At 42.9% G+C, this 17,493-nt stretch overlaps 1 protein-coding gene across 7 annotated transcripts in view; it reads left to right on the top strand.

The window, feature by feature from the left end:
• LOC135906106 (GTP-binding protein 2) overlaps positions 1-17,493 on the top strand; it is a 133,904-nt gene that overhangs the window by 10,175 nt on the left and 106,236 nt on the right. For all 7 annotated transcript variants that reach the window (XM_065437314.2, XM_065437315.2, XM_065437312.2 and 4 more), the window contains exon 2: positions 5,355-5,589. In XM_065437314.2, coding sequence (XP_065293386.1) covers positions 5,439-5,589 — 151 coding nt within the window. In that variant the 5' untranslated portion in view covers positions 5,355-5,438. The remainder of the gene's footprint in view (positions 1-5,354; positions 5,590-17,493) is intronic.

Raw genomic sequence — 17,493 nt, 5'->3', positions numbered from 1 at the left:
TGCATTAAGCATGTGATCGTGATTGCAAGTGTTATATACTTTTTGTGCAGTCCGTTAATTCAGAATGTACATGACATTGAACTGAATGTTCAATGTGCGGAGTTATAAAGTAATGGTTTACATACTAGACATTCCACGCCAACTGTACCAACCTTGGTGCTCGGCCATCTGCAATTGCTTTCTAAAAATTTTAGGTGCTTGCGTACAACACAGAAAGTCACTCTATGAAATATTTTTCTTGAAAAAAATGTTTCACCAGCTCAAGTGCCACCTGAACCTTCTTGTAAGGCACGAAAGTGCGCACTATAAAAGGTGCTGCCAAAAATTGAGTTTCGTTGACAAATGATCAACATTTATTTTCCTCAGGAGACTGAAGACAGGTCTTACACCCAGTGACACATGCACACAATCCAAGTGCTGTGTGCACAGCGAAGAAAAATGTTTTCTCACGTCAGTGTGCATGTTTTAGGGTTGTCCATTCTAGTATTAGACACATCCTCATGAAATTCCTTCTGGGAAAGCATAATGTCACTATGCAGGGTCATTCAAGCAAGTGTGTTGACTCCTAAAATTAGTGTTATTAATATGTGATCCATATTTCTGATAATGTGTGTTTAACTTTGCTTTTCTTTCTTATTCAGGATGATGACTTCGTGCTGTAGTGAAAAACACATTTCGTACCATATCTTCCAGGAACACAGCTATGCCGGAGTCTCCGTGTCATAATCGCTGTCACCTGTAGATGTTGTGTGTCATTCTCAAAACAAATGAATACCAGAACAGCACTTAATTTTGTCTCATTTCTTCCCAGGCACAATAGCAGAACCACAAAATGTAATTCCTTTCCTTATACATGACCGTCTGAGGTTAAGTGCACGTAACTTTATGTGACGCGACGCCATGAAAGCCCAACAGCACTCCACGGGAACGTTCAAAAAGATTGTTTTGATTAATAAAATTAGTAATCTTAGCATGCTCTACATTTCTGTCAAAAATTGCACCATTCGCAACCTTAACTTTTAGTGCAAATAGTAGTCATGTAGCAAACATGGGTGTTGGTGCGGTACCCGGTGCCATGTGAGGATGCCAAGCAGGTCAATAACATACAGCAACATGGGGTTGCACTTCAGCTTGACTTACTGCGCTCACAGCAGTGAAGAAAACAACTTTTCTTGTCTGGCTGTGATGAAATAAACTTAAAAGCGGTGCAAGCACCTTATGTACACTCCTCTATCGGCCCGAGTACGCTTTCATCCATACACATTATATTTGCTGCCAAGAGGCTTCGCACTGAAGACGAACCAGACGAAAATTTCCCAAGCCAATGGGAGGCAAATGCAAACATTTTTTCTCACTTAAAATAAAAATTAATTTGATAAAACTTTCTCAGCTTGAAAAGATTACAATGTGCTTCAGAAACCCTGTTTAGCATATTTTTACTAGGACTGCCTCAGTGTTCAATTGGCAGCTAAACACAAGGCAAAAATGACTCTTTTGCATATTTATCAGCACCTGTGTGTACTTCTGCGCAGTATATCAGCCCAAAAACATTAGTCACATAAAGCCCAGCTCCTAGGCTCTTTGCTTGGTTAAATTGTGTGTTTCTGTATGAAAGCATTTTTTAAAAAATCCCAAATATGGAGCAATTTTCTCATTTTTAATGGCTTATCAAAAATGAAGGAATGGCTAATAATCGATGAATGCAATTTTAGGTGTAAGACCCATCGTCAGTCTTCTGTGGAAAATTTTTTAATGAAACGCAGCTTTTGGCAATAAACGAGAAGAAAGGGGGTTAACCGAGGGGCCCGATTCTTATGAGTCATATCATAATAAGCGAACAAACAGTGATACCAAGGACAGCTTAGGGGAACTTACTTGTGCTTAATAAATGAAATAAAGAAACAGTAAATTAATGGAAATGAAAATGGATTAAAAAACAACTTGCCGCAGGTAGGGAACGATCCCAGAACCTTCACATTTCGCGTGCGATGCTCTACCAATTGAGCTACTGCGGCGCCGTTTCCCCATCCACTTTCTTGGGTATTTATGTTTCCTAGTAGAACCCTGGGAGTGTTAGCCAGTGCTACCGTTCACAGACCAATGTTGTCCTTGGTGTCACTGTTTGTTGGCTTCTTATGATATGACTAATAAAAATCGGGCCCCTCAGTTAACCCCCTTTCTTCTCGTTTATTACACAACGAGGGTCTCGAATCCAGCAACATTGATGTCTTCAGATAGCATGTGTGGGTTTATTGACCGGTTGCCTTCATCCAAAAAAGATCATGTTCTTGTGGCGCCTACGGCAGAAAGGATGTTCCACATCCTCCGCCAAGGTCTGCGAGTGGTGGCACTGTACTAGGAAACATAAATACCCAAGAAAGTGGCTGGGGAAACGGTACCACCCTTTTGGCAATGCCTTTTATGGTGCTTACTTTTGTGTCTTACGAGAAAGTTTAGGTGGCACTTGAGCCGGTGAAAAATGTTTTAGGGAAATATATTTTGTGGAATGACTTTTTATGTTGTACGCAAGCACCTATAATTTTTGGAAGAAAATCGCATATGTTTGAGCGCCAAGGTTGGTACAGTTGGCGTGCAATGATCCATTTACAAAAAAGAAGAGAGAAGGCCTAGAGCAGCTTTCAAGTGTACTTGGTGCAACCATCACTGAAAGAAAGGGCAAGCACTAACTTGTTAGGCTACATTCAAGGAATCTGCTTGCAAATAAGATTTACTGGAGGAATAGCACATTAAACCTCAGGAAGAGCTTGCAAACACGTGGGCAAATTCAAAATGTGCTTGGCCTGACACCATTTCCACAGTTTGCCTTCATTGCAGTCACTCCACAAGAAAATTATGAATAAATCTAAGCTAATCGCTCTGTTGTATATTAGTTCCTTTCTTTACTCCAGCCTGTCCTTTTACTCCCATACAACTGCCATTCAGGTGACTATGCTAAATAGTTACCGTCACGTAACTGAGGAAAACGACGGTGGAACAGGACAGATATTTATTAATTTCCAATACATTACTAGTCCTCGCAAGGCTACAAGCTAAGCCGAGCACTTTCATTGATGATAGTAGATGGCTCGGTGGTGGCGGTGGTGGTAAGGATAGCGAGCACTGCTCTGCAACCATGTGCTTTGTGTGTGCGTCTATGTTTCTATTCACATCTTGTCTTGTTCGGGCAGTTTAAAATTTTGCTAAACTGCTGCGCTTGTGTCGCCACATACGACAGCTACAGTGGGGTGAGCAGCAATTTCCTTCCCGTACTTTTTATTTATTAATTCAATAAATGACCATTTACTACTGTTACCTTCAGCATGAGATGCTGACAATGGCACCACTATTTCTTAAACCCCCGGTGCACATCCAAACTAAAGTCCTTTCAGGAATTTAGTTTCACTTTTTTTTTATTATTCTGGAGGACCCCTTACCAATGGCAGTCTAACCACTGACAAACAGTACAGCATGGTCTCCTATAGATATTTTCTATCAGCAGCACAGTAAAAATAATGGCACAGCTTGTTTACATAGAAACTGATAAAACACGTAAAACATGTAAAAATGTTGAAATATATCTTAAGAACTTGTCACAGCATCCATTATAGCTCTGCATCACTTGTGGTCTGTTCTGCTCAGATTTCATGCTCTCATACACTGCACAGAGCTGCATTAATTTAAATTTTTATAAGCGTGTTTTCCAGAGATGCAAGTAATGTGCAGTGAGCTTGGCTGCTAAACAACAAAGCCATGGGCAGGCTCCACTCAGATCACTCAGCATTGAAGCAGGGGCAGCGTTCTTCCTTCCGCTGCTCGCTAAAATGTTGTGCTAATATTTAAAGCACAAGTCACCATCTCGCACACTGATCTGAGCAACTGTGTGCAAACTCTTAGGATACACAGGTCTGAATGGACAGCAAATGTCTAACTAAAGCTGTGTATTACAGTGTGCATATTTATCAAATATTTAACATCACTTTCCGTTTTAACCAAAATTAAAACTGGTCTAAACACAATGAGCAGTCACTGTTTGGTGTGTATAGGAATTGCTCTTGGTCGTGCAGTGTTTTCTGCCTGTGTGCTGTTGACGCCAGATTTGATGTGTCCATACGATTCATGCTACACATGCAACTGTCCAAGTGAACACAGAGAGGAGGACTATAAAAGTTATACTAAGCCAGAATTGGAAGAAGCCACATAATGGCGAAGCGATGGTGGTGGCTGTAGTGCATGACGGCTGCCCCAGCTTGAGAGTATTACTCCGCTAAAGGTTAACTGCCAGACTGCCGAGGGTAAATTCAGGCACTAAAATGTTTATTTTGACAAGGTTACTGTAGTTGAGTTGTGCACAAGGTTAGCCCTTTAGGCTTATGAAGGAATTCAGATGTCTGCCATTCCTTGAGAGGCCCCTGTCTAAAGAAGATGCTGCTTTGTCTTAGTTTGTCCCCACGAACACCTTTCCCATAGATGTTTCCTAAGCCAAAGGCCCTTGAAGTGCCAGTGTGTCAGGTTTATATAAAGAACACCAATGTTTGATTAATTGTCGTAGAAACACCTTGCTGCAAGTCGACACCACACCAGAAGTCACCAATCATGTATGGAAACTGTTACCCTTGTTTTCTACAACTTACATTCACTGCCTTGTAAATGGTGTTCTGGAGGATGTGGCCACCATATGCCAGAAGTTGCCAAGGTTTTAATGTGAAGCCACAACAATTTGACATGGCCAGCCTGGGTGCTTGCCACTGTGCCACCCCCACCAAACTTTGAGCATGGAAGCACAGGAATTATGTTATGGTACACTGATGTGTCATATATATAAACATTGAATAAAGGGAAAAAGAGACATCCACCCATTCGTGGATGTCTCTTTTTCGTGGATGTCCTTTTTTTTTTCTTTTTTCGAGGAACCCGTATGGGTTTCCTTTGTAGCTACTGCTACGAATGGGTGGATGTCTCTTTTTCCCTTTATTCATTACTTCTCTCCACCTTGCGGATTTCCGCAGAACTACTACGGCAAACTCTTGCCTTTGCTTCGTGTTGTCGACAAATTCGACTTCGCCCTGCTATCTGCTAGCCGCCTGGTTAGCTCAGATGGTAGAGCGGCTGCCCCGGAAAGGCGGTGGTCCCGGGTTCGAGTCCCGGACCACGACGAATTTTTCTTCAACTATGAGGATTTTTTTTCGAGGAACCCGTATGGGTTTCCTTTGTAGCTACTGCTACGAACGGGTGGATGTCTCTTTTTCCCTTTATTCATTACTTCTCTCCACCTTGCGGGTTTCCGCAGAACTACTACGTCATATATAAACATTCCTGTCCTAACATACTTGTAAATGTGGTTTGTTCTTTTGCAGGACATGATGTCCTAGAGAGGATGTCTCACTAAAGTGCCTTTAGTGACACAAGTTGTGGAACCCTGCACCATAAATCCTGCCACTATGGAGTCGCTGTTTGGGCCTGATTCAGAGGAGCTGTGGCTGCCCCCGGAGGCAGCCGAGGGAAATGTCGAGTACAAGCTGAAGCTGGTAAACCCGTCACAGAGCCGCCTGGAGCATCTTGTAACCCAGATGAAGTGGAGGCTGCGCGAGGGTACTCAGTGTTCTTAACAATGCAACATTGTTAACCTTTCCCATGCCAACGATGAGTCTCACTCGTCCTTGCATTTTTTCCAATATATGCCCATGAAGCGTCCTACTCATCCAAGGAGTTTCTTTTGTCTGCTGATTGCCGCAGATGAGTGGCAGTCGTTTTACCATTTAAGTGTGAACACTGTGGTGCTAGATAGTGCCAGCTTCCCAGAAAATTTATTTTTTGTGGGTACTGTTGCTGGAAATGCAGTGCAAGTATTGTGATTTAAAAATGGTGGCACATGGAATTAGGTAGCTGCAGTGACAACGGGCATTGTTTATAGGCCGGAATCATGGTAGTGTTGGACTTTTCTTCACCTTCACCACATCAAACAATTAGACATGGCATGCTCTAGTGAGGCGTGTTTGAAGCTTCACCTTAGCACTACTGACGTGAAAGAGTTAAAACATCTGGCGGCCTCTCCCACGCAGACGTGGCTCAAAGAAAACGCTTTGCCGCTGGCACCTTTGCAACTTATTTTGCTTGCATCGCCAGGAACGACATGTAGCACTAGACTTCTGTTCCAAGAAATATCAAGTTTGATGTCGACTTTTCGCAGACTTGTGCACGTTGCAGAAAAAAAAACAATTACAATTACTTTACTCACTAATGTAATTGATTACAGTTAGCAATTACTGCCCGAGGAAAATAATTAAGGAATTACTCAAAAGTTATAGATTACTTTTATGTTACATTTGTTCAAACTTTTTATAACATTTCACAGATATTGTAATCAGAATGAGCTAGCCTGGCGCATTCAGTGCGTCCTCTGCAGCCCTTCCTGATTACTTATCACAATTAACTAACAATTATCTTAACTAATAATAGCTTTTCTAAGATTTAATTGGTCATCTTCCCTCATTTTGTCATAAATACATCAGCAGCGAAAATGAAAACTTGCTCAATGTGTGTGCTGGAGGGTTAGAATGGTACTGTAATGTACAGACATCTTGCATACAAGATTGCCCAGCATCTGGCTCCTCTGTGACGCAAAGCGTTTCATTTTTGCTGGGACTCGAAGAAGACACTCCCGGTTGGGGTCAATGAAAAGTTGTACAAATTGTCCATGGGCGATATTTTGGCATTGACGTCCTAAGTGGTCATCGCTATAGAGACATACCAGTGCTGGTTCAATTCGTCGGCCAACACCTGGTGGAGCATTACCATGAGGAAACTGGTATTGAGATCCTGGATTTGCCTGTCTGAACATGCACATCCGCAAAGCTGGTGTGTTGCATGATCTCAGGTGTTCTGTTGTGTTGTAATTTCCCGCCAAATTCAGGTTCCTAAAACTGCATCCCCTGTTACAGCTTGTCTCATCAGTAATGTAACAAATTACATGTAATTGGTTACTTAAAAGAGTTAATGAATTACAGTGAGCAATACTAAGAAAAAATTAATTGTTAAATTACAAAAATACAAGACAGTGCCATAAATTACAAGTAATTAATTACATTTAATTCGTAATGTACAAGCCTGACTGTTTCTGTGGCCATGCCTATGTGCAGCTCAAAAACATGGAAAAATTAACAGTAACAGACAACAGAAATAACTAATGAATTTCCGGTTTTACAATAATGGAAGATGTTTATTATAAATCAGTCAATAAAAATTTGGGAAATATTGGTGCCTAAAGGGTTAAACGCCAACTGCAACAAAATTTCACTTTGGCTGGATTGGTTATATATTAGTAGTATATACAGTCAGCTTCCAATAATTCGGCTCTGACGGGACCGATGAAATTGATCGAATTATCCAGCGGGTCCAGTTCAACAAGATGCAGGAAAAAGTTGCAGTTTCACCCGAAAGGCAAAGCATCAACTGCAATAGCAAATTAGTAAACAGCTATACAAAGTAAGGATGGTTGTTTTATTGGCCATATAAACTTGTAAACATTCACTTATTAACTAAATTAACATGCATGATGTCGCGCATGCACAAGGAAACATGAAGACATCTCCCACGATAACCGTGCACACTCGCAGTTGAAATGCTGGAGTGAAGAAGTGCGGCAGCAGCAGTGAGTGACTTGACCTTCATGCTGCCTCTCGCTTCACGAACTGAGCGGCAAGAGCACAGCACACCCGAAGCTACCAACACTCGGCGCGCTCTGTTCCCATCGCATATTGCTTTCAAGATAGGGCCACGCCAAATGTACGGCCACCAGAGTAGAGCCCCCCCCCCCCCCCCTTCCCTTCCTCCTCTGTGCCTTCCACGCAATGGATAACTGTGCACTACCTACTCACTTTTTTCCCTTGCGCGTGCAAGATTGAGCCACCATTGTTGTTTCACCCTCGCAAAGAATATGCAGCCGCAACGCACATATGGCTCTACAACTCCGCATTGTTTATCGTGCAGACTTTTTGTTCCCTCTATAGGGCAACGATTCTCGTTTCGTCTTGAGCTAGCGACATCTTCTACTTCAGCGGAGCTATATGGCATTAAGGAGGCCCTTGTGTATGTACTACGACTGCAGCCGCCAAAGACCTGGGTGATTTTCACAGATTCAAAAGCAGCCCTACAAAGTATGTGGAACAGGCACAAGCGTTGCGATAATCAACCTGCAGCATTTGACATTGCTTATCTTCACCACAAGGCTAAGATTGCTGGGCCTTGCATCAAGTTCCAGTGGATACCTGGCCATGCCGGCATTTCGGGAAATGAAAGAACAGATGAAGCTGCCAGAAATGGACTCCAATACCGCAATTTCAAAAGAACATTTTTTACAAAACCCAACACTTCAAACATGGCTAAAAAATATGCCTATCAAGAAAAAGATCGCATCTGGAATCTGCCGCTTCACCAAGATAAGTTCCTGCATTACATTGACCCAGAAATGAGACCAAAAATTCCATGACCACTTCCTCGACACTTAGACACGTTGTACCATTGTCTTCAACTAAACATGGCATACACAAACAATTATCTGTACCGCATAGGGCTTACCACTAACCCATACTGTGATAACTGTTGTAACTTAGAGACAATGGAGCGCATATTACTAGAATGCCCCGCGTACCATGACGAGAGACAATTTTTTGAGCAACAAATGGACATGATTTGCCACGAACCGCTAACATTACCGAGCATCTTAGGTCTAATGCCCGGTCTTTCAAAAGAGTGGTGGGTTTTGGATTCATTGTTCAAAGACCTGTCAGAAATTGGTCTAGCAGGAAAGCTTTAAAGATTGCACACTTCATATACAAAAGCCTAAATTTACCCGCCATGTCATCTGTAAATATTAGTGTCAGGTCCACTTGGACATTTCATATTTATTTTTATTCTCTTTTTCTCCCACTCTCCTCTGGAATCATTTAATCCCATTCCCCATCCCTATACAGAGTAGCATGCCAGCGGTTATATACGCGCTGGCAAAATTCTCAGTTTTTCTTATAAAGAGCCCTCTCTCTCTCTCTCACCCTCGCACGCTTAGACTCGCACATATACAGCATACGGCACACTGCAACGGTGTTATCTCACTTGAACTTTATACGGTATACCACGGCAGCGATGACAGTGGAAATGCGCCTGGAGTGTCCGTATAGTTGCTATTGCAATAAAACGCCAGAACACACCCCTGATGCATTTTCCTGTATTTTTCCAATTCTAACATACATCCAAATCAAATGGGCGCCGATTTTCTATTTGTACAAAGTAACAAACTAACTGGAAATGCCATTAAAGCTCCTAAACAAAGTAGAAATCTAATGCACACCCAATGTTTTAGCAAGAAAAAAAGTGTTGCACAATGGTGGCCGGTTTCCTAAAGGCATCTTTGCCACAGTATATATTTGTTTTGCTGTAAAGCATACAAACACCGTGAAGGCAGCTTTGGTTTTGTATCCAATTGCACCGCGCAGGCATCTTTCGGCCCATTTTGTAGAAAAAAAAAGTGTGCGTTACGATTGGGTAGAGACTGTAACTAGACATTGGGGAGCTATGGCTATCGATTGAAAATATTCCTAGGGCAGGCCAAAGATTGTCGTTTTCAACGAGAGATGATGTGTATTCAACACATTCACAGTTTTCTAATCTGTGCCGAGGCAATTGGTGCCGCATAAGGGGTCGTTATTGGAGTCACCAAGGGGTCAGGCATGTGCGTGCTGACTGGTCAAGTTTGAATTCTCCAGCGAAGGCCAGGTTTAGGATCAGAATAACGAAAGGCTTGGCCCATAGAATTGCATGGGTGCCAGACAGGATCGAGACAACCAAAAAGTTGTATTAGCCAGAATCGAATTAGCGGAAGTTTACTTTTGTACTGAAACAATCTTGGCAAAGCTACATGGCTGGTAATTGTATAGTTTTCTTATTAGCAGCTTCTAAATGGCACCTAAACAGACGACGCACGCGTTGAGAGTTTAGTGGATATGATGCACATTCCAGCACGTGCCCTCCAAGATGTTTCAGTGCACCATGGGCACATGCTAGCAGAACCTAATCTTGGAGGTCGTGCCTAGGAGCCACACGTTCTGAGCCATGCGTCACTTGGGGCAATGGCAGTTTTTTAAAGTGAAGCCTTCTTTGCCTCTTCCTTCGACTTTTCCACTGCTGCTGCCTTGCACGCTGCATCGGGGAGTGGTTGAGAGCTCAAGGCAGGGGTGCGGGAGACAAGATAGGCGATATCAGTGATGTTTCCGCAGAGCGGGACCACAATGCTCTTTGACGTGCCTTGGGGGATACCACAATGCCTTCTGAAGCAGCCTGGGAGACACAATACCTTCTGGACACCGTGATTGGCATGATCCCCCCCCCCCGCTGCAAAATCATTGCAGGAGCTGCCGCGCTTACCTCCTTGCTCACACGCAACAGCAATGACAGTCCAGGGAGGAGGTAGGGAGAATGTTAGAGAGGGAGTAGAGAGAGAGAGGTGGCAGGTAATGGGTACTACTGGATCCGCTACCAATGCAGTCAGGAAACAAGTCAAATCAAATCAAAGCAAAATTTTATTTCATCTTTCAACAAAGAAAGAAAAGGGGTGGCGGGAAAAAGCTGCATTACTGCAGCTTGACTAAGCCCGGCCCCATATGGTACAATTTGACAGTGTGCAGCAGTAACATACGCACATAAAGACATAAGTCTAGGCACTTTACAGAAAATGTGAAGAAAAAAAGAAATAGTAACATAGATGTACAGGCAGTAATTTTTTTTTGTGGCACAAAAATGAAATGGTATCAGAGAGGTACATACAAAATAATTTCACAAAGTAAGCTGTGGCAATGCAGTTAAAAAGAAAATGAAAACAAAAATGAATACACCCAATGCATCAAACTGGATATAAATAGATGACGTACGCATATGGACACACACCACACACACATGCACACATGCATGCACGCGCGTGCACACACATACACGTGCACGCACACACACACAAACAAACAAACACACACACACACACACACACACAGAGAGGTAGGAATGCACATGCATACCAATATGTATACAGTTATCAAATACAAGTACAGGAATCACACAGTGAGATTTTGCGAAAGGAAATGAGTGAAAAGGGGACGAAGAGGCATAGTATCTGGGTTTAATCCAATGTAATTAGGGTGTTTAGAAGATCAGCAATGCGGTAAAGTACAGATTGGTTTCCGTAATTAGTACGACAAAAGCATGTTAACCAAATGTCGGCATGTCTCGTGTTTTAGGGAATTTCGCGACAATTCAGGTTAAACAAATGTACATAATCAACATTTCCCCTTCTCAACGTTGTTCTGTACATGCATGCTAGACGAAATAAATAAATGAATTCAACCAGCATTATTTTGCATTCGTAAAAATATTTAGACGTGTGTTCTTTGGAGGAAAGATTAGCTACAGCCGAATTGCTTGTTTTTGACATAATTTTAGTTTAACGATGTTTTGTTTTGATGTTGTTGCCCAGACTAGGTGACAATAATTTAGTGTAGAAAGAAAAAGTGAGTTATACACAGTTCGTTTCAGAATGGTAGGCAAGACATGTCGGTGTCTATGTAACAGTCCCGTTATTCTGTTTAGCTTTCCGCAAAGACACTCGACATGTTTGTTCCAAAGCAGATTTTCTGAAAATATAGCTCCTAGTGTTTTAACCTCATTGAAAATTTTAATTTCTTCACTTTTTAAATACAACCTGTCTTCAAGATTTACGGCCTTATGCTTTGGGCAAAACATGATCGCATGTGTTGTTTTAGCATTAATTATTAAATAGTTTCTAAGACACCAGTTTGCGATATCCTGGAGCACAATGTTTGCATAATTGACGAGAGTGTCTGGAATAGTGCCCCTGAAAAAAATTGTGGTATCGTCTACATATCCTATCCATTTGATATTTTCAGCGTTCAAAGAAAGATTACTAATGTAAACAACGAAAAGAAGTGGTCTGAGAATGCTCCCTCCTGGCACACCATGCGGGATAGGTTTTATTTTTGAGTTTGAATCATTATGGCAAACGTGCCGAGACCGATGTTGCAGACACGAAGACAAAAACTTGTTTGCGTGACCACGTACTCCGTGTTGTTCAAGCTTAGCTAAAAGTGTGATATGATGTACAGTATCGAATGGCTTTCGTGAAATCTAAATATTTACCGAAAGCCAGTTCTTTCACATCAAGCACCGTAGTTATAAATTATTTTTGTGTTAGTAAAGCCAATTCCGTCAAATTTGCCTTTGAGAAGACCATACCGTGATGTCGAGATGAGCGAGTGTTTGTCTAAGAAACCATACACTTGCTTGTGTATGATTTTTCTAAGCCTTTCGAAAAAACAGGTAAAATGGAAATCAGCCTAAAATTATTTGGGTCATTTTTATTTCCACCTTCGTGAATTGCTACCACTTTTGCAATCTGCATTTCCTTCAGAAAGCAGCCCTTGTCTAAGCATAAGCTGTAAATTTAAACTAAAATGGGCGCAATTATGTCTATAACGAGTTTAACTGGCTTAACTTGCACATCATTTGCATCATATGACTTGGAATTTTTTTAGGCTGTAAAACAAATTTTTAACTTCATTCTCACTAATGGGAAGAAACGCCATACTACCAGAAAATTGTGCAGTTTTATGAATCGAGGGTATGCTTGTTCTGTTACAACTAGTAGGCTCTCCTACAGCTATGAAATGATCATTCAAAATATTTGAAATATCTGCTGTTCAGACAACGCGGTTGTTCACAAGCATGCTGTCAACATTAGAAACACTGGTCTGTTTTATAAGACTGTTTAGTCGCTTCCAGAACAGAGCAGAGTTGCTCACCACAAATTCCCAGTACATGTGGTTTTTCAAATTTATCTGCTTGTGAAGGGAAGTGCTTATCCAAGGTGTTCGAGACTTCTTACATTTTCTGATAACGATATCTGGAAAATGTTTTTCATACATAGCTTTAAAATCCACAATAAATGCTTCGTGCACGCTATCTGCGTCGGTACACAATGGAACATGACTGCAATCATAAATCCGAACTTCCATTTGAAAAGGCATAAAGGGAATAATCTGTAATATCCTGCGTATGCACAGGACTGCAACATTCACGCTTTACTTCATTTCCATCAGAAATAAAAGCAAAGACAGGAAGATGGTCACTAATATCGCACGTAAGTGTTCCACTTGACACAATTTCACAGTCTGCATTTGTGATAAAGAGATAAAGTAGACTTGATGTTCTATCAGTCATGCGGGTTGGTTATTTATAACATATTTAAGTCCACTAGATATGAGAATTGACTGAATATCACTACTTATGCTGGAAACAGATAGCAAATCTATGTTCAGGTTACCGCTGAGAAACAGTACATATTTGTTTCGGGACACAAATTCTAACATTTCCTTGAAGAAAATAAAGAAAAACTTGACTCCGAGCATTAGGAGGCCAGTAGACCACCGATATAATCCTGGAGCCATTTTGCAAAGTTAATATTTCAAAATTATCATTTGAGACAGAGAATTCCTTCAGAAGTTGCCCTTCGTGAGCGCAACTAACCAACTGCAACACGCCACCGCCCCGGCGTTGCGGACGGTTTAGCACGAATGTTTGATAACCAGTATGCGTAAACGGAACGTTTTGTCGCGAGTACCAAGTTTCCGAGACCATTATGGCATCAAAGTGAACACCAGTAGAATCAATGAGCAAATCTATATCATTGTGCTTATTTTCTAATGATCGCGAATTAAGATGATGGAAGGCTGGAGAGTTCTTGTTTCGCAGTGTGTTTAGGCTTTTTGGCGCAACAGCCATCTTGGCACAACAACAAAATAAGACATAAGCTTGGGATTGAAAGAGATTGCTCTGAAAGGCTTATCACAGCTGTTCCGCATTGTTTGCCATGAGCTGTACGTCCTCGGGGCTGATGAACCGAAACACAGGGGAGCCATCTTCTCGAGGTACGAAGACTTTCCCGTCCTTAGTCCATATGTGCTTCCACCCCACCTGCCTCTTTTTTGCTGTTGCAGTGCTAAGTATCTGCTTGCTTTTTCGGGTGAGATGCTTGTTGATGTACATGGCACTCGATTTCCTGTGCCCCAGCACAGCAGTCGTGATCTGCATTTTCTTTGCTTTCGTAAGGACTGCATTACACTTTCCTCGCCTCATAAACCGCACGACAATGTTTCTTTCATTTCCATTTACGTTTGGTACTTTATGACAAACATCAGTGTCACTTTCGGTCACAGGCTCTCCGATAAACACGGCCAACTTCGTGATGGCTTCAAGTGGCTCATAGTCTGCAGGAGCACCCTTAATTTCAATGTTGTTTGTTTGAGAATAGCGTTCGAGGTCTTCGATTCGGTGGGTTAGCCTGCGGTTTTCCTCCTGCAGAGCTTGGTTGCTAGTCTTGAGTGACTTAATTTCTTTCATAAGTTCTTTGACCTCCTTGTGACATTCAGCCACTGTATCGCAGGTATCACTACAGTACTGAGCACTTTTCTGAAGCGCTTGAACTCCCCTTGCCCAAAAATTTTTAGGTTCTCGTCCATGTTAAGTAACACACGCACGCGCACACACACACACACACACACACACACACACACACACACACACACACACACACACACACACACACACACACACTTGGTAGATTGGCAGTGCAGTCTTGTCCAGTGGGGAAAGCAAACTTTCGATGTAGCCTCCAGCCACCGTATAGTCAAGCTACGAAAAGCAGGAAAGTTAATGCGCGTGACCATGTCGCACCACTGCCGAACTAAACGTCTCTGGAAGTAGCAAGGTCCTTTTATAGTTGATCCAGGTGGGGCTGATTTTGGCGCATCCTCGGTAGCAGGTCCAGGCTGATATCAGTCGGCGACGTCAATTTCTTTCTTGGTAGATTAGAATCTGCCTCTTGGCAGTGCAGTCTTGTCCAAACGAGAAAACAAACTTTCGATGCAGCTACCAGCCAGCTTATAGTTGAGCTGCAAAAAGCAGGAAAGTCAATGCGCGTTACCGTGTCGCACCACTGCCAAACTGTGATTAACCTTACCCCTCTGTACTCATGGCAGTTCACCTAACGTGACACGGGAGAAAAATAATGCATCGTCAGAAAGCATTGCTCATTTGGGCTCTCTAAGTGACGGAATGAATGAATGAATGATACGATTCTCTGTGTTCTGTGTACTATGTGGACAGACATGTTGGGCAGGCAAGGTAACATGTAACATCATATAGTTACCTTTACTGTATATATGGCAAGAACTGTAAAATTTAATTTAAAGAAATCGAAGAGATCAAGTCCGACACCTGCACTGAGAACGTGTCTCCGTCGCTGTCGACATCCAGCTTACTTAATCGTCTACAGAAGCGGCAAGCCCACGAAACAGCCAATTGCTTGCACGTGGCATTACCCCACTTCCAGAAAGCATCTTCTCGATGCTCCAAATGCAAAAAAGATAAATAAACATACAAAGCACACACATTCTAACACTGATGAAGTTTATGAAGAGGAGAGGGTCACACAAGCAGGAAGGACGTGGGTAGAAATGAGAATGGTCTTGTCAACATCAGTGGTGTGGTTTCATCCTGGAAACATGGACAATGTCCTTCTGATGCACATGACAGGATCGCCGAGTGGTGTCTTCAGGGAGAACTTCATAGTTGACCTCGCTGAGGTGGCGCAGTACTCTGTAGGAAGCGAAGTAGCGGCATGGTGACATTTCCGACCAACCACATTGGCGAATGGGGGTCCATACCCAAGCTTGATCACTGGGTTGGTAGATAACCTCGCGATGGCGAGTGTTATACCTCTTAGAATCTACGTATTGTTGACTCTGAATTCGCTCGCATGCAAGCTTGCAAGCTGCATCTGCAAGCCAGGTAAATTCATCCATGTCAATGGTGATGACGTATTGGGCAGGTAGGAGCATGGCGTTTAGCACGGTGGTTGCCTCACGGCCGTGGAGCAACCAGAAAAGATTGAACCCAGTAGTTTCTTGAACAGCAGTGTTGGATGCGAATGTAACGTAAGGCAAAACATTGTCCCAGTCCCTGTGGTTGCTGTTGACATACATAAAAAGCCTGTCAGCGATTGTCTTGTTTAACCTCTCTGTAAGACCGTTGGTCTGAGGATGGTATGCAGTGGCTTGGCAACGAGCTGCTCCATTAAACATCATGACGTCTTGCATCATCTCGGCTGTGAAAGCTGTACCACGATCTGTTGTGACTACTGCTGGTGCACCATGCTGGAGGAAGATGTTGCCGATGAAAAAGTCCGCGACATCACCGGCTGTGGCTCGCTCAAGGGCTCCAGTTTCGCAGTATCGTGTCAAATAATCAGTCGCAGCCACGACCTAGCGGTTGCCAGCAATAGACTGAGGGAAGGGCCCGAGCAAGTCCATAATGATTTGTAGAAGGGGTAGTGTTAGCAGTGTTACAAGATTTAGAAAACTGGCTGGGCGCTGAGGTGGAACCTTTCGGCACTGGCAGTCGCGGCGTGTTCTCATGTAGTGCTTGGCTTCCTGGGCAAGCTTAGGCCAGTAGTAGCGATGACAAATTCGGGCCAAGGTATACATGAATCCCAAATAGCTGGAAAAGGGCTCATTGTGGCAAGTGGACAGAATATCTGCACGCGGCACGGGTGGAACGACAAGGAGATGTCCAGTCACCAATGGGTGGAAATTCTTTTTGTACAAGACATTGCCACGGACACAGAACCAGGATGGTGAATGCGCGGATGTCTGTGGAGGATACGAATTGCAGCCTTCAAGATAGTTGATAAGTTGCCAGAGTTCTAAATCTTCCCGGTGTTGCTGAGCCAAGTCAGATATATTGACAGTGAAAAGGAAACGACTGTAGTCATCCATATCACTTGACACCTTTGCAAGTGGAGCATGTGAAAGACAGTCAGCGTCAGTGTGCCTCTGGCCAGACTTATAGTGATTGTTACATAAAATTTTAGAAGACGAAGTCTCTTAGACACCCTGAAGGATCTTAGAGATTAGCTAGCCAACCAAAAGCTCTTGCTTTTTGTTGGCTGATTGCCCACACACTCGTTGCCCAGACGACAGCTAGGCATTCTTTTTTAGGGGTAGAGTAGTTAGTTTCTGCAGAAGTTAAAGTGCAGCTAGCATAAGCAAAAGCACATTCAACACCATCTTGCCACTGCACAAGGACTGCACCAAGGCCAATGTTGCTAGCATCAGTGTGCAGTTCAGTGTTGGCATCTTCATCCAAGTGCCCAAGTAAGGGCAGTGTCTGGAGGCTCTGCTGAAGCTGGGAGAAGGTGTCTCTCTGCTCCGAACCCCAAACAAACAGGACATCCACCTTTGTTGAACGAGTCAGGGTTTCTGCGAGTTTCCAAAAATTATCCACAATACGTCTGCAGTATGCGCAGAAGCTTAAGAAGCGGTGCACGTTATGTTTGTTGGCAGGTGGTGGAAATGCGGCAACAGCCATATTCTTTTCAGG

This window comes from Dermacentor albipictus, chromosome 9, assembly GCF_038994185.2.
Source record: "Dermacentor albipictus isolate Rhodes 1998 colony chromosome 9, USDA_Dalb.pri_finalv2, whole genome shotgun sequence".
Classification (NCBI taxonomy): domain Eukaryota; kingdom Metazoa; phylum Arthropoda; class Arachnida; order Ixodida; family Ixodidae; genus Dermacentor; species Dermacentor albipictus.
The sequence above is the reverse complement of the archived record's forward strand: the minus strand, read 5'-3'. Positions and strand labels throughout refer to the sequence as shown.